The 27,043-nt window shown below is 38.7% G+C and overlaps 2 protein-coding genes across 2 annotated transcripts; both read left to right on the forward strand.

Moving 5' to 3' along the window:
- Positions 1–9,651: 9,651 nt before the first annotated feature.
- On the forward strand, positions 9,652–12,797 carry LOC132546841 (neuromedin-U receptor 2-like). Its single transcript, XM_060210565.1, has 2 exons — positions 9,652–9,820; positions 12,001–12,797. Exons 1-2 carry the CDS (start codon positions 9,652–9,654, stop codon positions 12,795–12,797), a joined length of 966 nt encoding a protein of 321 aa, XP_060066548.1.
- A 7,627-nt stretch (positions 12,798–20,424) lies between these two features.
- Positions 20,425–26,483, forward strand: LOC132546847 (peptidoglycan-recognition protein SC2-like). Its single transcript, XM_060210577.1, has 5 exons — positions 20,425–20,476; positions 22,147–22,272; positions 23,627–23,746; positions 24,122–24,325; positions 26,143–26,483. Exons 1-5 carry the CDS (start codon positions 20,425–20,427, stop codon positions 26,481–26,483), a joined length of 843 nt encoding a protein of 280 aa, XP_060066560.1.
- The last annotated feature ends 560 nt before the right edge of the window (positions 26,484–27,043 follow it).

Below are 27,043 nucleotides of genomic sequence, written 5' to 3' on the forward strand. Positions count from 1 at the left end.
CCGACATCCTACAAATGTTACTGTACTGGACCATTAGGTCCCGACAGCCTACAAATGTTACTGTACGGAACCATTAGGTCCCGACAGCCTACAAATGTTACTGTACTGAACCATTAGGTCCCGACAGCCTACAAATGTTACTGTACTGAACCATTAGGTCCCGACATCCTACAAATGTTACAGTACGGAACCATTAGGTCCCGACATCCTACAAATGTTACTGTACTGAACCATTAGGTCCCGACATCCTACAAATGTTACTGTACGGAACCATTAGGTCCCGACATCCTACAAATGTTACTGTACTGAACCATTAGGTCCCGACATCCTACAAATGTTACAGTACGGAACCATTAGGTCCCTACATCCTACAAATGTTACTCTACGGAACCATTAGGTCCCGACATCCTACAAATGTTACTGTACGGAACCATTAGGTCCCGACATCCTACAAATGTTACTGTACTGAACCATTAGGTCCCGACATCCTACAAATGTTACTGTAATGAACCATTAGGTCCCGACATCCTACAAATGTTACAGTACGGAACCATTAGGTCCCGACATCCTACAAATGTTACTGTACGGAACCATTAGGTCCCGACATCCTACAAATGTTACTGCACGGAACCATTAGGTCCCGACATCCTACAAATGTTACTGCACGGAACCATTAGGTCCCGATATCCTACAAATGCTACTGTTAGGTCCCGACAGCCTACAAATGTTACTGTACTGAACCATTAGGTCCCGACATCCTACAAATGTTACTGTACGGAACCATTAGGTCCTGACATCCTACAAATGTTACTGTTCTGAACCATTAGGTCCCGACATCCTACAAATGTTACTGTTAGGTCCCGACATCCTACAAATGGTACTGTACGGAACCATTAGGTCCCGACATCCTACAAATGTTACTGTTAGGTCCCGACAGCCTACAAATGTTACTGTACTGAACCATTAGGTCCCGACATCCTACAAATGTTACTGTACTGAACCATTAGGTCCCGACATCCTACAAATGTTACTGTTAGGTCCCGACATCCTACAAATGTTACTGTACTGAACCATTAGTTCCCGACATCCTACAAATGTTACTGTACTGGACCATTAGGTCCCGACATCCTACAAATGTTACTGTACTGGACCATTAGGTCCCGACATCCTACAAATGTTACTGTACTGAACCATTAGGTCCCGACATCCTACAAATGTTACTGTACTGAACCATTAGGTCCCGACATCCTACAAATGTTACTGTACTGAACCATTAGGTGACATCCTACAAATGTTACTGACACTACAAATTAGTTCCCGACATCCTACAAATGTTACTGTACTGGACCATTAGGTCCCGACATCCTACAAATGTTACTGTACTGAACCATTAGGTCCCGACATCCTACAAATGTTACTGTACTGAACCATTAGGTCCCGACATCCTACAAATGTTACTGTACTGAACCATTAGGTCCCGACATCCTACAAATGTTACTCTACTGAACCATTAGGTCCCAACATCCTACAAATGTTACTGTTGTGTAAACAGCAATAGGAACCTTGCCTGAACCATTAGGTCTCAACATCCTACAAATCGATAGGACTGTAAATACCCGTATCAGTCATAAACCTATTCACATGTGAACTGTAATGCTTAGCTAACTATAACTGTTCACCGTAATTAGAGTTATATGATGATTTAGCAAATGGTGAGACGGGCATCTCTTCCTGAGATAGATGTCAGGGGAAGTATCATCTTTCATTGGCCTCCATCATTATTTCTTCGTTAAAATGAATACGATTCCCAGGGAATCTATGATTAAAGAAGATATACGCAGCTGAGCGATAATTGGCCATTAGAAGTAATTACTGATTATCCTGGCGTGTAATCAAACAAGAAAATACTACCATGTCAGCATAACCATAATCCAAACTCAAATTCAATAAAATAAAAATATGAACAAAATAAGGATTTATACGAAGAATCCAGAACAAAGTACCAGGAGAATAAGACCAGGTGTTCCGGAAGAGACTTTTGCTTCGTCGACATACATTTTAGATGGGAAGGTTTGTTTCGAATCACAGCCTGAAACGAAAATTGAAAAAAATGTTAGAATAAATGTGATATATCAAAATATATTGGAAAGCAATTTTACAAATATGATTGAGGATAATTTATTTTAGTAGTCATGTTCTGTGAACCGAAATGATTTAAACTTTTCCAGCTGATTAGGTTTTCTATGTTGATATACGTAAATGTGATTTGTATTGTCAGCATCAGTATTGTGAAAATGTTCAGGTATATCTAAATGAAGTTGTTATCGATGGAATCCCTAAATCCCGAGGTGTTAACTGTATACCAGCATTATAGATCAAGGAACAGAGGTTACTTTGGTGTGGGATGTCAGGAACATAAGTTATTTTGGTGTCGGATATATCAGGAACACAGGTTATTTTGGTGAGGGATGTCAGGAACACGTTATTTTGGTGTCGGATATATCAGGAACACAGGTTATTTTGGTGAGGGATGTCAGGAACATACGTTATTTTGGTGTCGGATAAATCAGGAACAGAGGTTATTTTGGTGTGGGATATCAGGAACAGTGGTTATTTTGGTGTGGGATATCAGGAACCGAGGTTATTTTGGTGTGGGATATAAGGACCAGAGGTTATTTTGGTGTGGGATATCAGGAACAGAGGTTATTTTGGTGTGGGATATCAGGAACAGAGGTTATTTTGGTGTGGGATATCAGGAACAGAGGTTACTTTGGTGTGGTATATCAGGAGCCGAGGTTATTTTGGTGTGGGATATCAGGAACCGAGGTTATTTTGGTGTGGGATATCAGGAACAGAGGTTATTTTGGTGTGGGATATCAGGAACAGACGTTATTTTGGTGTGGGATATCAGGAACAGAGGTTATTTTGGTGTGGGATATCAGGAACAGAGGTTATTTTGGTGTGGGATATAGGAACAGAGGTTACTTTGGTGTGGGATATCAGGAACAGAGGTTATTTTGGTGTGGGATATAGGAACAGAGGTTACTTTGGTGTGGGATATCAGGAACAGAGGTTATTTTGGTGTGGGATATAAGGAACCGAGGTTATTTTGGTGTGGGATATAAGGAACAGACGTTACTTTGGTGTGGTATATCAGGAACCGAGGTTATTTTGGTGTGGGATATAAGGAACCGAGGTTATTTTGGTGTGGGATATAAGGAACAGACGTTACTTTGGTGTGGGATATAAGGAACAGACGTTACTTTGGTGTGGGATATAGGAACAGAGGTTATTTTGGTGTGGGATATCAGGAACCGAGGTTATTTTGGTGTGGGATATAAGGAACAGACGTTACTTTGGTGTGGGATATAGGAACAGAGGTTACTTTGGTGTGGGATATCAGGAACAGAGGTTATTTTGGTGTGGGATATCAGGAACCGAGGTTATTTTGGTGTGGGATATAGGAGGAGGTTACATATCAGGAACAGAGGTTACTTTGGTGTGGATATAGGACCAGAGGTTATTTTGGTGTGGGATATAGGAACAGTGGTTATTTTGTGTGTGGGATTTTGGTGTATATAGGAACCGAGGTTATTTTGGTGTGGGATATCAGGAACCGAGGTTACTTTGGTGTGGGATATCAGGAACAGAGGTTATTTTGGTGTGGGATATCAGGAACAGAGGTTACTTTGGTGTGGTATATCAGGAGCCAGAGGTTATTTTGGTGTGTGATATCAGGAACCGAGGTTATTTTGGTGTGGGATATAAGGAACAGACGTTACTTTGGTGTGTGGGTTATTTTGGTGTAGGATATCAGGAACCGAGGTTATTTTGGTGTGGGATATCAGGAACCGAGGTTATTTTGGTGTGGGATATCAGGAACCGAGGTTATTTTGGTGTGGTATATCAGGAACAGACGTTACTTTGGTGTGGGATATAGGAACAGAGGTTACTTTGGTGTGGGATATCAGGAACAGACGTTATTTTGGTGTGGGATATCAGGAACCGAGGTTACTTTGGTGTGGTATATCAGGAGCCGAGGTTATTTTGGTGTGGGATATCAGGAACAGAGGTTACTTTGGTGTGGTATATCAGGAGCCGAGGTTATTTTGGTGTGGGATATCAGGAACCGAGGTTATTTTGGTGTGGGATATAAGGAACAGACGTTATTTTGGTGTGGGATATAGGAACAGAGGTTACTTTGGTGTGGGATATCAGGAACCGAGGTTACTTTGGTGTGGTATATCAGGAACAGAGGTTATTTTGGTGTGGGATATCAGGAACAGAGGTTACTTTGGTGTGGTATATCAGGAGCCGAGGTTATTTTGGTGTGGGATATCAGGAACCGAGGTTATTTTGGTGTGGGATATAAGGAACAGACGTTACTTTGGTGTGGGATATCAGGAACAGACGTTATTTTGGTGTAGGATATCAGGAACCGAGGTTATTTTGGTGTGGGATATCAGGAACAGTGGTTATTTTGGTGTGGGATATCAGGAACCGAGGTTATTTTGGTGTGGGATATAAGGACCAGAGGTTATTTTGGTGTGGTATATCAGGAGCCGAGGTTATTTTGGTGTGGGATATCAGGAACAGAGGTTACTTTGGTGTGGGATATCAGGAACAGACGTTATTTTGGTGTGGGATATCAGGAACCGAGGTTATTTTGGTGTGGGATATCAGGAACAGTGGTTATTTTGGTGTGGGATATCAGAAACCGAGGTTATTTTGGTGTGGGATATAAGGACCAGAGGTTATTTTGGTGTGGTATATCAGGAGCCGAGGTTATTTTGGTGTGGGATATCAGGAACCGAGGTTATTTTGGTGAGGGAAATCAGGAACAGAGGTTATTTTGGTGTGGGATATCAGGAACCGAGGTTATTTTGGTGTGGGATATAAGGAAAAGACGTTACTTTGGTGTGGGATATCAGGAACACAGGTTACTTTGGTGTGGGATATCAGGAACAGACGTTACTTTGGTGTGGGATATCAGGAACAGACGTTACTTTGGTGTGGGATATCAGGAACAGACGTTATTTTGGTGTGGGATATCAGGAACAGACGTTATTTTCGTGTGGGATATCAGGAACAGACGTTATTTTCGTGTCGGATATCAGGAAAACAGGTTATTTTGGTGTGGGATATCAGTAACAGAAGTTATTTTGGTGTGGGATATCAGGAACCGAGGTTATTTTGGTGTGGGATATCAGGAACCGAGGTTATTTGGTGTGGGATATCAGGAACCGAGGTTATTTTGGTGTGGGATATCAGGAACAGAGGTTATTTTGGTGTGGGATATCAGGAACAGAGGTTATTTTGGTGTGGGATATCAGGAACAGAGGTTATTTTGGTGTGGGAAATCAGGAACAGAGGTTATTTTGGTGTGGGATATCAGGAACCGAGGTTATTTTGGTGTGGGATATCAGGAGCCGAGGTTATTTTGGTGTGGGATATCAGGAACCGATGTTATTTTGGTGTGGGATATAAGGAACAGACGTTACTTTGGTGTGGGATATCAGGAACACAGGTTATTTTGGTGTGGGATATCAGGAACAGAGGTTATTTTGGTGTGGGATATCAGGAACAGACGTTATTTTGGTGTGGGATATCAGGAACAGAGGTTATTTTGGTGTGGGATATCAGGAACAGAGGTTATTTTGGTGTTGGATATCAGGAAAACGGGTTATTTTGGTGTGGGACATCAGGACCAGATGTACTTTGGAGATGTAAGGAACATAGGATATTATTGTGTGTGATATAAGCGACAGAGGTTACTTAGGGTTGTAAGATAAACGAGCGGAGAGTCAATGTGGGGCGGGAGATAAAGGAAGGAAGGGAGGAACAGAATATGAATGAATGGAGGTTACTTTTGGGCTGGAGATTAAGATACGGAGTTTAGTCTGGAACGAGAATTCAAGAAACGAATCGTAATTTGGGGCAAGAGAGATCGAGGAACGGAGGTTACTAGGGTGCAGCAGAGATCAATGAACGATGGAAAATCAAGAAACAAACATTACATCAGAAATCAAGAATTTGTGGGAAAAGAAGAAAGAAAGGTTGCTTTGGAACGGGATACCAAGGAACGAATTTGATTGGAGTATGGGGGAAGGGGGGTGGGGAGGGAAGTGAGGATCAAGGAACGTGGATATTTTCAGGTCTTTGACATTGCTGGAGAGTCCTAGAAGGAGGAATCAGCTAAATAGTGCAGTTTAATTCATTATCTTGCTCTACTGTATCTAATCTAATTTTATGTGAAATGATGTCATTTATTTGTGAGACTTTTGTACAATTTTTGGGATTGAAAATCAAGACACAAAGGTTAATTTGATATTGAGAATCAAGAAACAGTGGTTAACTTTGAGCTAGGAATAAAAAACGGAGGTTTCTCTGGTGGGAGATCGAGAACAACAGGTAACTTTGTGTTGGGAACTGAAGGAACACATATTTATTTGACGCTGGAAATCAGTAATCGATGTTAATTGGGGGCGGCAGATCAAGGAATTTGGGACCTAATCGTGCTCCTAGAGTGGTAGCCTGTGGTTAATTTCATAGGCCAACTGTACTTTTGTGTGATTTAATGATGTTAAAATGGGAAGATGCGATTTGATACATTGAAATTTTGTTTGTATTTTATTTGTATTTACACTATTAAGTGTTGACCCTTGAGATTATTACCATATACAGACACTGAAACTCGTATACTTTAATTTACCCTACAGAAAACTAGCCCCAGTTGGGGGTATGTAATGCTTAGCTTAGATGGTCGTCACAAAGTGCACTTCTACACCATTGTTCTCGCATTGTATGGCAGATAATAAAAATGATTACTAGCTGAGGGAAACACATTAGCGAATTGTCTTCCTTGGGTAGGATTTCCTAATTATGATGCTGTTTTGTGGAAAAGTGCTTTATCTAACTATCAATGAATATAGAGCGAGATATTTCTGTAATCCCTGCGAACCACTGTTATGTTTTATAATTTCGTCATGTTACAGCGGATGTTGTTTGTTAATGGCGTGTCCTTACGTACTAGATAACAGTAGGGCTCTGATACCACCAATACAGTGTAGACGTATATATGTCATTGTTTTAGGGAATAAAAAACTAAGTGGTAAGTACTCGATATCATTAAACAATGTTCTAGCACTTCCCAGGGAAGAAGAATTTGAAAGGGTAACGGATATATTTCCTTTTGGTCCGGCGATTAAGTGGATTAACTGCCGGCTGCTATCGCAATAAACAAATTAAGCGTGACTATTATAGCCATCAAAGAACACCCGTGTACCACAGGAAGCAATGAATAAGATACCTATATGTCAACAGCGGCTCTACGTTACTCACCTTGGTATTTAGAAAGTATGTAAACTATATCGGAAAGACAAAACAACTGTAGTCTTCGTTGTAAGTATTTGTGTGTATTTTATTATTGACTTGTCACTTATTGCTACAAATAAATAAAATATACTGTTTTTGAGAATCAAGGAAAGCTGGTTAATTTTGAGAGGAAAGAAGGAACGCAGATTAGTTTGGGGTGGAAGAGAAGGAACCGAGATTACTTTGGGGTGAAAGAACAAGAAACGGAGGTTACTTTGGGGTGGAAGACGAGGAACGGAGGTTACTTTGGGGTGGAAGAACAAGAAACGGAGGTTACTTTGGGGTGGAAGAACAAGAAACGGAGGTTACTCTGGAGTGAAAGAACAAGAAACGGAGGTTACTTTGGGGTGAAAGAACAAGAAACGGAGGTTACTTTAGTTTGGAAGAACAAGGAACGGAGGTTACTTTGGGGTGAAAGAACAAGAAACGGAGGTTACTTTGGGGTGGAAGACGAGGAGAGGAGGTTACTTTTGAGTGAAAGAACAAGGAACGGAGGTTACTTTTGAGTGAAAGAACAAGAAACGGAGGTTACTTTTGAGTGAAAGAACAAGAAACGGAGGTTACTTTTGAGTGAAAGAACAAGAAACGGAGGTTACTTCGGGTTGGATGAACAATGAAAGAAAGGTACTTTTGGGTGGAAGAGAAAGGAACGGAAGTTACTTCGGGTTGGATGAACAAGGAACGGAGGTTACTTAACAGTGAAAGAACAAGGAACGGAGGTTACTTAGGAGTGAAAGAACAAGGAACGGAGGTTACTTTGGTTTGGAAGAACAAGGAGCGGATGTTACTTTGGGGTGGAAGAACAAGAAACGGAGGTTACTTTTGGGTGGAAGAAAAAGGAACGGAGGTTACTTTTGAGTGAAAGAGCAAGAAACGGAGGTTACTTCGGGGTGGATGAACAATGAAAGAAGGGTACTTTTGGGTGGAAGAGAAAGGAACGGAGGTTACTTAGGAGTGAAAGAACAAGGAACGGAGGTTACTTTGGGGTGATAGAACAAGAAACGGAGGTTACTTTGGAGTGAAAGAACAAGAAACGGAGGTTACTTTGGAGTGGAAGAACAAGAAACGGAGGTTACTTTGGGGTGGAAAAACAAGAAACGGAGGTTACTTTGGAGTGAAAGAACAAGAAACGGAGGTTACTTTGGAGTGAAAGAACAAGAAACGGAGGTTACTTTGGTTTGGAAGAACAAGGAACGGAGGTTACTTTGGTTTGGAAGAACAAGGAACGGAGGTTACTTTGGTTTGGAAGAACAAGGAACGGAGGTTACTTTGGTTTGGAAGAACAAGAAACGGAGGTTACTTTGGTTTGGAAGAACAAGGAACGGAGGTTACTTTGGTTTGGAAGAACAAGAAACGGAGGTTACTTTGGTTTGGAAGAACAAGAAACGGAGGTTACTTTGGTTTGGAAGAACAAGGAACGGAGGTTACTTTGGTTTGGAAGAACAAGGAACGGAGGTTACTTTTGGGTGGAAGAACAAGGAACGGAGGTTACTTTTTAGTGAAAGAACAAGAAACGGAGGTTACTTCGGATTGGATGAACAATGAAAGAAAGGTACTTTTGGGTGGAAAAGAAAGGAACGGAGGTTATTTTGGTGTGGAAGAGAAAGGAACGGAGGTTACTTAGGAGTGAAAGAACAAGGAACGGAGGTTACTTATGAGTGAAAGAACAAGGAACGGTGGTTACTTTGGAGTGAAAGAACAAGGAACGGAGGTTACTTCGGGTTTGATGAACAATGAAATAAGGGTACTTTTGGGTGGAAGAGAAAGGAACGGAGGTTACTTCGGGTTGGATGAACAAGGAACGGAGGTTACTTAGGAGTGAAAGAACAAGGAACGGAGGTTACCTTCGGGTGGAAGAACAAGGAACGGAGGTTACTTTTGAGTGAAAGAACAAGAAACGGAGGTTACTTCGGGTTGGATGAACAATGAAAGAAAGGAACATTTGGGTGGAAGAGAAAGGAACGGAGGTTATTTTGGTGTGGAAGAGAAAGGAACGGAGGTTACTTAGGAGTGAAAGAACAAGGAACGGAGGTTACTTATGAGTGAAAGAACAAGGAACGGAGGTTACTTATTAGTGAAAGAACAAGGAACGGAGGTTACTTATTAGTGAAAGAACAAGGAACGGAGGTTACTTTGGGGTGAAAGAACACGAAACGGAGGTTACTTTGGGGTGAAAGAACAAGAAACGGAGGTTACTTTGGTTTGGAAGAACAAGAAAAGGAGGTTACTTTGGAGTGAAAGAACAAGGAACGGTGGTTACTTTGGGGTGGAAGAACAATGACGGTGGTTACTTTGGGGTGGAAGAACAAGGAACGGAGGTTACTTAGGAGTGAAAGAACAAGGAACGGAGGTTACTTTGGGGTGATAGAACAAGAAACGGAGGTTACTTCGGGGTGGAAGAACAAGAAAGGGAGGTTGCTTTGGTTTGGAAGAACAAGGAACGGAGGTTACTTGGAGTCTAGGATGATTATACACAGGAAATAACTCGAAGGTTAATTTAGGATAAGAGATCACGGAATTTGGGATTTTGTCGCTGATATAGACCACCTGTGCATGTAAATAAAATAAACTACACTTTCGATTTTATATTTTCGTGGCTGTTCTTAATATCACGGTTTCTGTAATAGACAGCTGACCGGTGAACACGTCTAGTTCAGTAGATACACAGACTGATAAAGACGAAGGACATATTTTGTGTTCGCTGTCATAAAGGTAATTAAATTCCGAAATCTCATTAGTTTACGTATTTCGTTATATTACGTCTTGCGCCATATTTTAGGATATAAAAATTACCTAGGATGATATACCCTTCTGTAACGCTCGTTCTTATTCTTATTTATTGTTATTCATACTTTTCTTGTGCTTTCAAATAAATATCTTCTTTATTCGTAGATTTACCCTGGTTTTTTTTATCTATGTTGAGTTAATTTTTTTCTTATGACATTGAGTAAGTTGGATAGGTAATATGTGACATTAACGATAATATTGAGAAACAGCTTAATTTTTACTTTACTTTCATTTATACTTAACTTTATCTAGCTGACTGCCTGAGTAATTTTCTAAATAGTAGTTTTTGTGTGGCCAACAAATAAAAAAACAACTTTTCAGATAATTCAGTACCGACTTAAACTCGAAGACAAAGCTATTTATGAATCAAACATTATCATTGTCTATTCGTGTACACATTAAAATTTCTCACGTTATTTGATATCGTCACTTATTTGCGGCCAGGTTATGGCTGTTACACTGGCTGTCTGATCACCAGTGTAACTTAATTTGTTTGATATATCAGGTGACCGCTAATGGCAGGTTTGGAATACCCAGCTCATCTCGCCATTAGTTCCAGGTTTACATTAAGTGGTGTCAGAGGCGTCCTTAATGGTTCTGTTGTAGGTAGTAGACACTAAAGTGTACTTAAAGTCCCCGAGGTTTGCCGTAAGCTGCATGCCACGTTTTAATTCATTTGAATAGTATGGTGCACGGTTCAGAATAAACACGTGTATCTTACGTTCTTCTAAAGTGATCTGATATAAAAAATAAACATATTGAATTATGGAGCCAGTGAACTGCCACATCTAGGTTTCGACTTTCTTCCGATCAATTTGGATTTTCTTCAATCGTCTCCTAGGCTTCAAAATTTAAGCTCTTGTTGTCACTGACAAATCTTAAAAGGACGAAACAGCTGTATGGTGCAATTTAATCCCCTGTTTGGCTCTGCTGTATCCAGTTATTAGTTCATTAAGAAGCTATTCACTTGTGTGTGCTTTGTTCATTCTTTATGCCAGAATACATTTTTTTTTGTTTGATGTGGTGTCTGTGTTACAATGTATTTCCATAAAACATTCGCATATTTTTAAAAATAGACTCTTTCCCATAAAAGTTTTGTATTTCATCCTCCATATATTTATAAAAGGGTAGCAATTAGTCCCATTTGAACATTTAAAAGTCGATACAGAAATGTACTTAATCAGTGCATGAAATATTACCATTGAGTGTGGTCGTAATCATGATCAGGTTCGTGAACAGATATATAACCATATAGAGAAGTTCTCATAACACAACCAGTAGAAGATTAGATTGTGACTTTTCGATGACTACACGGTCACCTTCACCTTATAGCAAAACCAGTTGAAGATTAGAGTATGACGTTTCGACATGGTCACCTTCATCAGAAAAATGACCAGTGTGGAGCATAATAACACTGATGACGTATTGTACGAGATGGTAAGGAATCGACTATCATTTTAAGTACACTAAAGTCGAAAATAGAGTGACGAGATGGTAAGAAGTTATACGAAGTTCACATGATGGACTTCAAAGTACACCCTGAAATATAATCATATATTTCGCATCAATTAATTAATTTATAGCTGTCAATATTTTTTAGACAAATGTTGAAAATAATCAATAACAGATATACACCATTATCTAAAAGGCTGTGTTGGTGGAGTTTTCCTTGTCTGTTCGTATTGACATGGATTCTGATCCTTGCACAATGTTTTTTCTACACGTTGTCACACTGTTGGAACACCGCTACACCAGGTAGAGCTACGTGATTGATGGGTTAGATGGCTGGAAAATCATGCTACACTGTTATGGTACACGTCTAACCTTTGGTTTTTGTAGGTCGCGCCATACCTTTCCTGGAGCTGCTTTTCACACACGCATCAATCCTCATCATGCTGGGAGTAAGTTTCGGGAGATACTATGCTGTATGCCGTCCGTTACAAAGCTATTCTACCTGTGGTCGCAGTCGGACGCTCGTCATGATGTCCTGTATGTGGGGAGTGGCCGCCATTTTTGCAGTCCCCATGGTGATCATAGCCCACATTGAGACAGCAACATTTCACCGAGATGCCTCAATCATCGAGGTGTGCCGGACACATATCTTCCTCACTTGGCACTATGCTTACGTCATTTGCATCTTCTGTGTGTTTTTCGTCATTCCTTTCTTCGTCATGCTGTTCATCTATAGTAGCATCATCCACGGCGTTCTCAGAGAGTCAACACATATAGAGGAAACATCAAATACAAAGAGCTTCCGAAGGACCTCCCTTCGGAACCAAAGACAAATCGTGTGTATGCTTTTTGTAATTGTTGTGGTATTCTTTCTGTGCACTTTACCGTTACGTATAGTTATTTTCTGGTTTGCTTTTACAGACGAAATACACATTCGAAATCTTGGATTAGAGGGATATCTAAACTTGATCTGGTGTGGTCGAGTTTTTCAATATCTGAACAGTGCCATTAACCCAATCATATACAGTGCATTTTCATCGAAATTCCGCTGGGCGTTTAAATACATACTTGGTATGAAGAAACGAGAGGACTGTTCATGGTCACGAACAAGCCAAAGAACGTCTGCTCATTACAGCTTCATAAAACAAAGCAAGCAACGAGAGTTGAAAGAACAGTACATGTGACCTCGCAATTTCCATGTGTCACCGTGTGCCATGGGTTGTTTATATAAAAAACGTGTGGTGTATGTCGTGTCTAGCTTTGAATACACGAGTTTTCCGTACTTGTTTATGTGTATTTTAAATACGAGTATGTGTGACAAAGAAAATACCAATATGTGAACATAATCATAATGCTAAACTCAAATTCAATAAAACTATGTGAATATATGAACAAAAGAAAGATTTGCACGGATACTCCTGAAATTGTACAAAGAGATTAAGACCAGATGTTCTGGAAGAGTAAACGTCTTTCGCTTCATCTAAGACACCCGCCATGTAAATCCTTGTCAATCCAAATAAGTAATGAGAAAAAGGCAAATAACAACCAAACGATATAATACCAACCGTCAAATAGTTCCAGCTTCATACCGCACAAACAAATAGAGTATTTCTCAATGTCATAATTACAACAACCGTTAAACTTCCTCATAATTCTTATATTCCTGGATATTTTGAAACACGATTTTATGAGTTTGTCAGTTGACATCGTGCACGAAAATTGTGATATTGGCATCAGGCGCATGGTTACCGAATCAAATGCAAGGATGTTGCTATCCAAACACGGACAATTCACTCTAGGGAAATCGTCCCGATTATTGCACAGCATTGTATAAAACTGTGTATCCTGACTTCATTATCGAGATAAGCGGCTGATGCAGAAGAGTTGTCGTGTCATAGATTTCCAATTCTGTTAGGTATATACACGTATGTACGATGGACATGGTAAATAAATTTCTTGTTAATTACAGACAATACGTTAACGATGTATCTGAAAGAGCACGTGAAGGACATTGTGACCTAATTTGACAAGCACTCCCATTAAAACCAGTACGAGAATACGACTGTGATATACAGTGAGACCCTCTTTGTGATGACAACAGTACTTTAATATTTCATACAATTATACCGACATGTCACTGATAATGCAGTTATTTTAGGAACTTTAATATTCCAGAAAACATGTTCTTTGCCTGGAGATGAATAAAAAATTCTTGTATTGGATGGACTTTTTTGTTTTTATTAGATGGTCATATTTTTGTCGGTGAAGGAAGCAGTATGATTTATAAGATGGAAAGTCGGGAAGAATTTAGTTAGGTTTTTCAAGTGTTGTCATTAATTTTTATAATCTCAATTTCCCCTAATCCTAGCCCTCAAAGACTACCGAAACATGCATCTCATTCAACTAAACAAGTTCTTTATTCATACAACCACTTCTGATAACAAGTACGTACACTTAATGAATGAAAAATACAATCATTTCATATAAACTTAGTAGATTTATTATTAATTTATACAAACATTTTTTAGTTTGTATGACGTCAAATTCAAGGACTCGTTCAAATTTAGCCTAAGTACTATCGCCTTTATATATTGTTCTGGAATGACTGCAGGTCGATGTTTGAAAAGGTCTGTAGAACGTCAGAACTGGCTAATTAACGGCAAGGAGTTATTGTGAACATTTACATGTAGTGACAACATGCCGTCACAGTGCTTTTGTAGCATTAACTTTATCTCAGGAATCAAGCGCGTCTAGATTTCAGATCGGCTTGATTACCATAATACCTTATTCCAATGCTTTGTCCATTATTTATTAAACCGTACTCATGTCCACACACTTCTTTGTTGTTCTGTCATAAGATCTCGACTAGAGACGAAGTCCATTTAATCCTTAACTTGAAAATATTCAATGAAATGATGAAATTTAATGAACTTAGAGCTAAATATACCTTCATCGGCTTTTTGAAATTTATTTTGAATTGCTTTGGTTGAATGTATATAATTATGTCCCGCAGTACAGTGTTTATATATCTGTTGTGTTCCTCAGGCAACTTTCGCTGTGACGTCAGAGATCTGCTTCCTACACCGAGTCTTCTATAACTGACGTTCACTATTACAACACTGACCTCTTCCTAGACTTCTATAACTATCGTTCACTGTTTGTTACAACACTGACCTGATCCTAGACTTCTATAACTGTCGTTCAATGTTTGTTACAACACTGACCTGATCCTAGACTTCTATAACTGACGTTCACTGTTACAACACTGACCTGTTCCTAGACTTCAATAACTGACGTTCACTGTTACAACACTGACCTGTTCCTAGACTTCTATAACTGACGTTCACTGTTATAACACTGACCTGTTCCTAGACTTCTATAACTGACGTTCACTGTTTGTTACAACACTGACCTGATCCTAGACTTCTATAACTGACGTTCACTGTTTGTTACAACACTGACCTGTTCCTAGACTTCTATAACTGACGTTCACTGTTTGTTACAACACTGACCTGTTCCTAGACTTCTATAACTGACGTTCACTGTTTGTTACAACACTGACCTGATCCTAGACTTCTATAACTGACGTTCACTGTTTGTTACAACACTGACCTGTTCCTAGACTTCTATAACTGACGTTCACTGTTTGTTACAACACTGACCTGTTCCTAGACTTCAATAACTGACGTTCACTGTTACAACACTGACCTGTTCCTAGACTTCTATAACTGACGTTCACTGTTACAACACTGACCTGTTCCTAGACTTCTATAACTGACGTTCACTGTTTGTTACAACACTGACCTGATCCTAGACTTCTATAACTGACGTTCACTGTTTGTTACAACACTGACCTGTTCCTAGACTTCTATAACTGACTTTCACTGTTACAACACTGACCTGTTCCTAGACTTCTATAACTGACGTTCACTGTTTGTTACAACACTGACCTGATCCTAGACTTCTATAACTGACGTTCACTGTTACAACACTGACCTGTTCCTAGACTTCTATAACTGACGTTCACTGTTTGTTACAACACTGACCTGACCCTAGACTTCTATAACTGACGTTCACTGTTACAACACTGACCTGTTCCTAGACTTCTATAACTGACGTTCACTGTTTGTTACAACACTGACCTGATCCTAGACTTCTATAACTGACGTTCACTGTTACAACACTGACCTGTTCCTAGATTTCTATAACTGACGTTCACTATTACAACACTGACCTGTTCCTAGACGTCTATAACTAACGTTCACTGTTACAACACTGACCTGTTCCTCAGACTTCTATAACTATCGTTCACTGTTTGTTACAACACTGACCTGTTCCTAGACTTCTAAAACTGACGTTCACTGTTTGTTACAACACTGACCTGTTCCTAGACTTCTATAACTGACGTTCACTGTTTGTTACAACACTGACCTGTTCCTAGACTTCTATAACTATCGTTCACTGTTTGTTACAACACTGACCTGTTCCTAGACTTCTAAAACTGACGTTCACTGTTTGTTACAACACTGACCTGTTCCTAGACTTCTATAACTGACGTTCACTGTTTGTTACAACACTGACCTGTTCCTAGACTTCTATAACTGACGTTCACTGTTGGTTACAACACTGACCTGATCCTAGACGTCTATAACTAACGTTCACTGTTTGTTACAACACTGACCTGTTCCTAGACTTCTATAACTATCGTTCACTGTTTGTTACAACACTGACCTGTTCCTAGACTTCTATAAGTAACGTTCACTGTTTGTTACAACACTGACCTGATCCTAGACTTCTATAACTGACGTTCACTGTTACAACACTGACCTGATCCTACACTTCTATAACTGACGTTCACTGTTACAACACTGACCTGATCCTAGACTTCAATAACTGACGTTCAATGTTTGTTACAACACTGACCTGTTCCTAGACTTCAATAACTGACGTTCACTGTTTGTTACAACACTGACCTGATCCTAGACTTCAATAACTGACGTTCACTGTTACAACACTGACCTGATCCTAGACTTCTATAACTGACGTTCACTGTTTGTTACAACACTGACCTGTTCCTAGAACTCTATAACTGACGTTCAATGTTTGTTACAACACTGACCTGTTCCTATACTTCTATAACTGTCGTTCAATGTTTGTTACAACACTGACCTGTTTGTAGAACTCTATAACTGACGTTCACTGTTTGTTACAACACTGACCTGATCCTAGACTTCAATAACTGACGTTCACTGTTTGTTACAACACTGACCTGTTCCTATACTTCTATAACTGTCGTTCAATGTTTGTTACAACACTGACCTGTTTGTAGAACTCTATAACTGACGTTCACTGTTTGTTACAACACTGACCTGATCCTAGACCTCAATAACTGACGTTCACTGTTTGTTACAACACTGACCTGTTTATACAACTCTATAACTGACGTTCAATGTTTGTTACAACACTGACCTGATCCTAGACTTCTATAACTGTCGTTCAATGTTTGTTACAACACTGACCTGTTCCTAGACTTCTATAACTGTCGTTCAATGTTTGTTACAACACTGACCTGTTTGTAGAACTCTATAACTGACGTTCACTGTTTGTTACAACACTGACCTGATCCTAGACTTCTATAACTGTCGTTCAATGTTTGTTACAACACTGACCTGTTCCTAGACTTCTATAACTGACGTTCACTGTTTGTTACAACACTGACCTGATCCTAGACTTCTATAACTGACGTTCACTGTTTGTTACAACACTGACCTGATCCTAGACTTCTATAACTGACGTTCACTGTTACAACACTGACCTGATCCTACACTTCTATAACTGACGTTCACTGTTTGTTACAACACTGACCTGTTCCTAGACTTCAATAACTGACGTTCACTGTTTGTTACAACACTGACCTGATCCTAGACTTCTATAACTGACGTTCACTGTTACAACACTGACCTGATCCTAGACTTCAATAACTGACGTTCACTGTTTGTTACAACACTGACCTGTTCCTAGACTTCAATAACTGACGTTCACTGTTTGTTACAATACTGACCTGGTCCTAGACTTCAATAACTGACGTTCACTGTTACAACACTGACCTGTTCCTAGACTTCTATAACTGACTTTCACTGTTTGTTACAACACTGACCTGTTTCTGGAACTCTATAACTGACGTTCAATGTTTGTTACAACACTGACCTGTTCCTATACTTCTATAACTGTCGTTCAATGTTTGTTACAACACTGACCTGTTTGTAGAACTCTATAACTGACGTTCACTGTTTGTTACAACACTGACCTGATCCTAGACTTCAATAACTGACGTTCACTGTTTGTTACAACACTGACCTGTTCCTATACTTCTATAACTGTCGTTCAATGTTTGTTACAACACTGACCTGTTTATAGAACTCTATAACTGACGTTCACTGTTTGTTACAACACTGACCTGTTCCTAGACTTCTATAACTGACGTTCACTGTTTGTTACAACACTGACCTGTTCCTAGACTTCTATAACTGACGTTCACTGTTTGTTACAACACTGACCTGTTTATAGAACTCTATAACTGACGTTCACTGTTTGTTACAACACTGACCTGATCCTAGACTTCAATAACTGACGTTCACTGTTTGTTACAACACTGACCTGTTCCTAGACTTCTATAACTGACGTTCACTGTTTGTTACAACACTGACCTGATCCTAGACTTCAATAACTGACGTTCACTGTTTGTTACAACACTGACCTGTTCCTAGACTTCTATAACTGACGTTCACTGTTTGTTACAACACTGACCTGTTCCTAGACTTCTATAACTGACGTTCACTGTTTGTTACAACACTGACCTGTTCCTAGACTTCTATAACTGACGTTCACTGTTACAACACTGACCTGATCCTACACTTCTATAACTGACGTTCACTGTTTGTTACAACACTGACCTGATCCTAGACTTCTATAACTGACGTTCACTGTTTGTTACAACACTGACCTGTTCCTAGACTTCTATAACTGACGTTCACTGTTTGTTACAACACTGACCTGTTCCTAACAAATCAGGTTCAAGACAAGATGTGCAATTCAAAATGGAGAGCAGCTGTGTTGTCGAGTGTGACGTCGTTAGAGAACGACGCAAAATATCACTTAAATTCAACCAGCGAAACCGAGCCAAAAGTGTTGTAAATGATAAAATTACGACTGAAATAGGATGATCCGTGATCTGGTACCTTCCCGATCAAAACAATGTTAGCAGGGACCGAACCAAAAATATTCATCACGGGTATGTATATATATCCATAGTCTTCAGGAGATGATAGGTATAAAACTGTGGTTCTGAAGCTTCCTTGCGGGACATTTAACGGGTGCAGTGATGCTTGTTCGTGGTCATTGTGGCTTCATTCCACTCCAGTCGCTTATCTCGATTATTTCTTACAACGAAACCAACATGGGCATCTTTCCACCAAGCTGTATGATAAGCATGAGCAGGTTTTCCAGCAAAATCACTCTCGGCTTCTTTACAAAGACGCGATTTAATCTCCCGTTTTGTATTCTATATATACAATCTAAAACCAAATCTGTTCATTTCAAAATACACTAATTTAAGACTGATAGCGAAATCAGACAGTGAAATAATGTCGGATATTACATTATGTAAAACTGAAGAATTAAATTTCGGTCTTCACCTCTGTTTAACTAATTGTATTTAAGTATCATTATGTATCACGGGCTAGGTAACATATCCTCTACACTAGAACCCAATAGCTTCAAAATCTTACAATATCCTTCAGTTTTTCCAGACAATATTAGTACGTAGTTTGTTATTTTAATCAGGAATACCTCTCGATAAGGTTATTATTTTAATTGAATTTTAAGTGAAACATCACTATGTATGCAAATGAGTGTACAACTACACAGACGACCCTATAAGGGACTTCCCTCTCAAGCATCAAAACATAATTCTATCTTCATGTTTTCTGTTTAAAATAGAACACCGAATCATCCATACAATATGATTCTTTCATGCAATACATGTAAAAAAGCTATAAGTTGTATAATGAAGAGATAATGAACTTGTATATTTAGATATCATCTGCTTATTTACCATCATAAGTTAAACATATAACATAATTACCATATTAAGAACTATCAGAAAAAAATCCAAAATAGCTAAGAAATATTTCTGACTATACATTCGTATTTCGAACTAAATTTCTTTAAACAATTACTTTGCTAATAATAAGTTTAATCCAGATTTGATAGTGTTAGAAAGTAGTTTTGATTTGGTTAAACAGGTAGACGAACCAGCAATAAAAGGTTGCTTGTATGGACTCTTGATGTTTCGGTGATATTTATTTAAACAACTACCAGATCGGGATAAATTTACAGTGGCACATTGTTTAATTCTTTTGTTCTTCTATGTCACGATTGCCTCCCGAAAAGGACTGTAGAGAACTGAGGTAACACTACGCTACAGCACAGTGTAGTTGCCAGAGTAGGAGGGCTGCTTATGTAATATTGACCCAGTGACTCTGGCATGATCACAAGGAGAACGGTAAATCAGCTGTTGTACATGAAAGTATATTGTTGTCTTTGTGAATAAGTGAACAGAATTTGAAATTTAATTTCTGTAGCGTTCATTATATATTTACGTTCTCACAGAAGTAATAATTAGGTATATTGCATGTGTTTGAATAGGATTTTTTACATTCAATACAGATATGGTCTTGCAACATTAGAAATAAGGTTACGTCTGTGACAGCAATCTTATCGCCAGACAACGTTAACGGGGACAAGTTTAAAATGTCGCTCGTAATACTGATAGGACTGGTAGCATTGCTCCATATTTCGGTCGGTAAGTAAGGGTTATATGAATCTGCATAGACAAACCCATACAATTAGCGGTCAACAAGATTTTTTTATTAAAGGTACCTAATAGTCGTTACTTCTGTGTTATCGATGTGGTAGGTAAGTAGCGTTTTAGTATCTATTCTTACTATTGAAGATAAGTAATGGTAAGTAACAAGGGTCATTAACATCATGCCTCCTTTAGGTTCGTATCTGGAACTCTCGGTTACTTGACCTTCTCTAGCCGAACAGTATATTACGGCTAATGTTTTACCATGGGGACATGGGACCTACCACCTCATACAATATCCATCAAAGACATAGTCTTCCAGTTACCAAGGGTTACAGCGATGCTTGTGATGTAACAGATGTAACAATAAAATTATTCCCCCTACATGGGCACCAATGTAACAGAGTTTTATTTCCTCTGTTTGTCACTCTTGTTTACGATATAATGCTGTAGATTAGGGATGGTGTCACGCACTGTGTCAGTATCAGAATTACCATTGTTTTATTGTTAACTGTCACTTTCAGCTATTTGATACACATTGTACACTGCTACATACAACTCCTTCTATGACAGAATGTGGATTATTATCACACGACCCGTTAACCACATTTAGTTTCTGTAACCGTGCTGTTATTATGTATATTTGAAGGCAGATGCAGCATATGGCATGTGAAAGGTTCCAAATCTTTGTTCAGTTTCAGCATTTATATTCTAAATCATCAGATAGATACTCAAAAGTATTTGTGATATATTGTAAAACATTTTTTGAAATATTTAATGAAATTGAAAATCAATTAATTAATAATGAAAAACGTGATTTACGGTAAAGACGTCATGTAAATATAAAGATGTACAACTTTTCCCTTTATATACTAAATTTGGGAGAGCGCGCAATGTTAGTGTGTGCCTCCTCGTGTTTGAACATGAGCTGACTTTTTACTTCTAGCACACTGAATTGTATTGTCAAAGGTACCCATCATATTATACCAGCAAGAAGAGGAGGAGGGGGGACTAAAAATATATATAATTGTACAATTCATCAAGCAACATAGAACGGATCAGATAGAAGCAATATTCATCCTTATTTTGTACATTGGCCAACACTGACATGTGAATATTTTTCACCATGCAATCTAGCCTGCTTTGCCTTTTCTTAAAAAACATTGCGTTAACACATGCACTTCCCTTATATGAAATGGAGGCTCCAGAAGTTTCTTTCATGACGTCAAAGATTCAGAGCATGACAAAATAAAGGTTGAGAATGTCATCAATGTGTATTAATAGAATACAAAAATATTTTTTACACGAATATTGCAAAAATATTGATAAACCTATTCTTACATTCGTTTCCATATCGGGTTTACATTTACTCATTTTAACGTTTATATATGAAGTGAAACTCACGGAAGATCCTCTATATCAATGTATCATTGAATCATTATATCCTGGGTATGTTTGATACACGTTCTGATACTCCTCGTCTGAACCACTGTATCATGGGTATGTTTGATACACGTTCTGTTACACCAAGTCTGAATCTCGAATCCTCCTTATGTTTGATACACGTTCTGATACACCAAGTCTGAATCACTGTATCCTGGGTATGTTTGATACACATTCTGTTACACCAAGTCTGAAGCACAATATCTTGGGCATGTTTTATACAGGTTCTGATACGCCATGTCTGAATCACGGCGGGATCTGCCAATATGATAGCAATACCTGTTCCGGTAACTACATCAGCAACTTGTGTTCCGGCTCCGCGTCACGGAGATGCTGTGTGACGTCATCAGGTTTGATACCTCTCCTTAATTCCCTTTTTGTTATATCTACACATTAGATATGTCTTATTTCATTTCCTTGTTTTCTTTGTCATATTTTTAAGCACAATAGAGATATAAAGAAAGACATTTGTTCTGTCAGGTCGATCAGGGAGAATATCTGTCTTAATTCCAAAATATTATAGTCAGGCCATACACAAAAGCAAGGATGAGTTAAAACAAATAAGCAGGAATATTTATTATGCTATTTTTCCAAACGACTGACGTTGCTTATCAGGAAAACGCAGAATCATTACTTTGGCCTAAGCAACATGTCACCACCTTTTATAAATGAGATATGTGCAGACAGGGAAACGTTTATAACAAGGCTGAAACAATTCAATCATAATGAATACCCTTTTATAATTCGACAGAAACGCTAGTTATGTAACGCAAAAGCAAATAATTAATGCGAAAATCATTTGTTCAAATTTTCAAGAAAATGACACGTCAAGTCACTTATTATTTGCTGAAATTTTTATTGTTAGATTTAAGTTTTTAAAAGTTACAATTAAATTGTTATAGCCTTTTGTCGTTGGAGAACAGGGTGATGGACCAGAGTACGGCTGAGATAACGTCGCAGGACACTTTGGTAAAACTGAAGTGATGACGGCAAAATAAGAGGCGCTGCAAAAAACGCGGAATTCGATAAAAATGTCATACAAAAAGCATGCTTATAGTACTGAACCGTGCAAACGTGTTGAACCCTAACCTTGTAACGTTCCGCAAGTAGTACAAGACAAGCATGAACTCTCCGTCCCACAAGTATATTAAGTAAGAATTGTCAACCTCGTAAACCGTTCTCTGATCACAGACCAACCTAATGACCGTGACCAACGGTAAAGTAGTCATCAGAAGAAAACACCAGAATTCCTTTGTCAGGCAATGAAAATTTTGCATAACGTCATATGTACAACTGCCGGTGATTTCCTTACTAGTCAGACGGCAGTTTGTATGCAAATATGTTATGTTATCACAGGGCTATGATGAGAATGGAGGTAGTTATAGCAAATCTTCATAAAATGAAATAATTATAGACTCTATATGAGGTTAACACAAGAGTCAGTCAATCCTTGGAAAGTTGTATTACTTTCCTTGGTTGATAAACCCATGAACGTACATCATATAGAGTCAATAGTTGTATAGTATTAGTTACCATCGCAAGCGGCATTTTATATATATATATATATTTTTTTTTTTTGACAGTAAGAACCAAAAAAATAAAGATATTCATACGATTGCTGTTTATGAGTAAAAAATAAAAAAAATTAAAATGTCGCCTGAAGGTGATAACTATAAAGAAACAAAAGTGCTATTTTACTTTCAGACCCGTGTGCTGCTATAGGCGGCGTATGTCAGTATGACCATTTATACTGTACCGGATCTTACGTCACAGGGAAGTGCAGCGGGGGCGCCACTAATCGTTGCTGCACATCGCACCACATAGGTACTAATAATGTCCCTTGAATATCAGTGATGCTATTTATTTATTTATTAAATTTCATCAAATTTTATCAGAAGCAATGCGATACTGGGACCTAAACAGAAAGCATAGAATTAACATCCAGTGTTTGTAGACATGAAATTCCTCACGGAAATGGCAGTTCTGATTACGGATTATGCTGTCGACAATAGATATTTGATTTCAGTTTACAAGTTGGTTTTGATCATCAAAAGACATCAGCATGTGTAGGCGTTGAACACCAAGTTATAATCATAGCGTGCAATATGGTATGTTTTTCTGCAAACCTCTGTCATTTATAACGAAAATAAATGCCATAGCACGACTTTTCAATAATTTATGTCATCTGGCATGTTACAGGAGGAACCAGTAATTCCATTTGTGATAATATACAAGTGGTCAGTCGTGATACTTGGGGCGCGAGAGGGCCAACCCACATAACGCCATTGAATCATCCCGTACACCTGTTTTTCGTACACCACACTGATGGCCATACCTGTCATAGCGAGGGTGAATGTGCTGGAGTACTACAGGGTGTACAGAACTACCACATGGACTCCAGAGGTTAGCACACAATTTAAAACAATCACAGATACTGCTGAGGTGAAATACAAGACAGTTCACAGAAACACTCTAACAACTATTTACCATTGGATCTCGAAAGGTTGGTATCGTACAGATAACAAAACAGTCTAAGAGTTGGGTCTCGTACAGATAACAAAACAGTCTAAGAGTTGGGTACCGTACAGATAACAAAACAGTCTAAGAGTTGGGTACCGTACAGATAACAAAACAGTCTAAGATTTGGGTACCGTACAGATAACAAAACAGTCTAAGAGTTGGGTACCGTACAGATAACAAAACAGTCTAAGAGTTGGGTACCGAACAGATAACAAAACAGTCTAAGAGTTGGGTAACAATAACAAAACAGTCTAAGATTTGGGTACCGTACAGATAACAAAACAGTCTAAGAGTTGGGTACCGTACAGATAACAAAACAGTCACCGTACAGATAACAAAACAGTCTAAGAGTGGGGTACCGTACAGATAACAAAACAGTCTAAGAGTTGGGTACCGTACAGATAACAAAACAGTCTAAGATTTGGGTACCGAACAGATAACAAAACAGTCTAAGAGTTGGGTACCGTACAGATAACAAAACAGTCTAAGAGTGGGGTACCGTACAGATAACAAAACAGTCTAAGAGTTGGGTACCGTACAGATAACAAAACAGTCACCGTACAGATAACAAAACAGTCTAAGAGTTGGGTACCGTACAGATAACAAAACAGTCTAAGAGTTGGGTACCGTACAGATAACAAAACAGTCTAAGAGTTGGGTACCGTACAGATAACAAAACAGTCACCGTACAGATAACAAAACAGTCTAAGAGTTGGGTACCGTACAGATAACAAAACAGTCTAAGAGTGGGGTACCGTACAGATAACCAAAAAAAGTCTAAGAGTTGGGTACCGTACAGATAACAAAACAGTCTAAGAGTTGGGTACCGTACAGATAACAAAACAGTCTAAGAGTTGGGTACCGTACAGATAACAAAACAGTCTAAGAGGTGGGTGACATTCAACTCTCAAAAGACGATAAAGGTATATCGAGATCGAGAGGTGGTATTCATCAAACTAAGGGTGAATATCATACTAATCGTACATGGGGATGAGAATTGGGTCTCCTCCGAATATCACATGTTGTGAGTTAGATATCTGGCTCTGTTCAGTTGTACGTCAGAATGTCGCGTTATTTATACTACATTCAATGATACAAACCGGAACTTAGTCGATATTTGAGATTCTATGGTAACGGATGATGTTTCTGGGAGAAAGTGTTAAAACATTAGTGGTACATGTATGTTTCATCACTAAATCTAATTTAAATCAATATCAGAACAGATCAATAAGCCACTTGATCCTATATAACATATTATATCAAACTATTTAAAAAATGTACCCTAGTGTGTTGTAAATGGATCGATAGTTTCCTATTATCACCACAGCGTCTCGCTGTAGATATGTATTTATAATTAATTGTAGTAATGTTGTAAGACAGTAATGATTTCATATCAAATAGCTTTTTGTAACAATACCTTCGTTTCGTCTAGTCTCATTATCGCGAAGCAATCCAATGTATTTGGACAAAGGACATTATGGTGAAATTAATTATGATGTCTTCCTTTAGCCACATTTGTACAACGTAAATTGAATGTCCTTTGCTTCCGGAGAGGACGAGCATAAAGTTGAATTTTAGTGTTTCCTGAAATGTTCACTCTTTTACAATTTAACAAAGCTATGTGTGTTTAAGTGGAGATTTAATTTTGAAAGGTATACTTCTTTTTAAGTTAAATTTTCTAATTTTTTTTTCAATTAAAGGTTACAATGACATCGGCTACAGCTTCCTTATTGGTCAGGACGGACGTGTGTATGAGGGTAGGGGATGGGGCGTCGTTGGCGCGCATACGCTGCACTACAACTCACTCGGTTACGCGGTTTCGTTCATGGGTAACTTTATGAACAGTCTACCTTCAGAAGAATCCCGTAACGCTGCCAAGGCGCTTGCTCAATGCGGGGTCAGCAAAGGTTATATTGAAGGTGACTACAGTTTGTATGGTCACCGAGATGTTGGCAACACCGACTGTCCCGGAGATTCACTGTATGCTGAGATCAGGACTTGGACCAAATATAACTATACCCACTCAGCGACCATACACTGATTACAGGATTTTTCGACGAAGATAAATAAAATGTGAAGAAATATCTTTGTCGAGCTCATTACTTAACAGAACACATTACAATACTGAATTGTCGGCAACACGTAGAACCATAACATAGCCATACACATTAACTAAATCAACCCGCATCTCTGAATAACTCACCAAATTGTTGCTATTTTCTAAATAGAAAATGCGCGATATGGCAATCGAAATCATTAAGCTTATCATATAGGTTGGTGGAAAGACATCTTTGTAGATTTCGTTTTCGGTTAGATCGAGGTAAGGCGTTGGTGTAGACGAATCTGTTGTGTCCTTGATGTCTAATTCTGGTATGTGATAGACATGTGATAGACAAATTCAATCATGAGAACAAAGTAAACAAACAAGCGGTAAATACATTTTGACGATCGTAAAATCCCCGTAATCACGCTTAATCTCTCGAAACTCTGTGTTGTGAGTTTGCCAGTCACCATCAGTTTGCACGAAAATCATGATACTGGAAACAAGCCCTTCAATGTCGAATCAACTACGACATTTAAACACAAAAACAAACTTGAGGA

The sequence above is a fragment of the Ylistrum balloti genome, unplaced genomic scaffold, assembly GCF_031769215.1.
Source record: "Ylistrum balloti isolate Yb309-2 unplaced genomic scaffold, AGI_CSIRO_Ybal_v1 Utg369608, whole genome shotgun sequence".
NCBI classification, from domain to species: Eukaryota; Metazoa; Mollusca; class Bivalvia; order Pectinida; family Pectinidae; genus Ylistrum; species Ylistrum balloti.

What these genes read in the sequence shown, in the direction of transcription:
- LOC132546841 (XM_060210565.1), top strand. Translation starts at nt 9,652, where the DNA reads ATGACGGTGGTTACTTTGGGGTGGAAGAACAAGGAACGGAGGTTACTT. An exon ending in TGGAAGAACAAGGAACGGAG is followed by an intron (nt 9,821 to 12,000) that starts GTTACTTGGAGT and finishes TGGTTTTTGTAG; the next exon opens with GTCGCGCCATACCTTTCCTG.
- LOC132546847 (XM_060210577.1), top strand. Translation starts at nt 20,425, where the DNA reads ATGTCGCTCGTAATACTGATAGGACTGGTAGCATTGCTCCATATTTCG. An exon ending in ATTGCTCCATATTTCGGTCG is followed by an intron (nt 20,477 to 22,146) that starts GTAAGTAAGGGT and finishes TGTTTTATACAG; the next exon opens with GTTCTGATACGCCATGTCTG. An exon ending in CTGCACATCGCACCACATAG is followed by an intron (nt 23,747 to 24,121) that starts GTACTAATAATG and finishes GGCATGTTACAG; the next exon opens with GAGGAACCAGTAATTCCATT.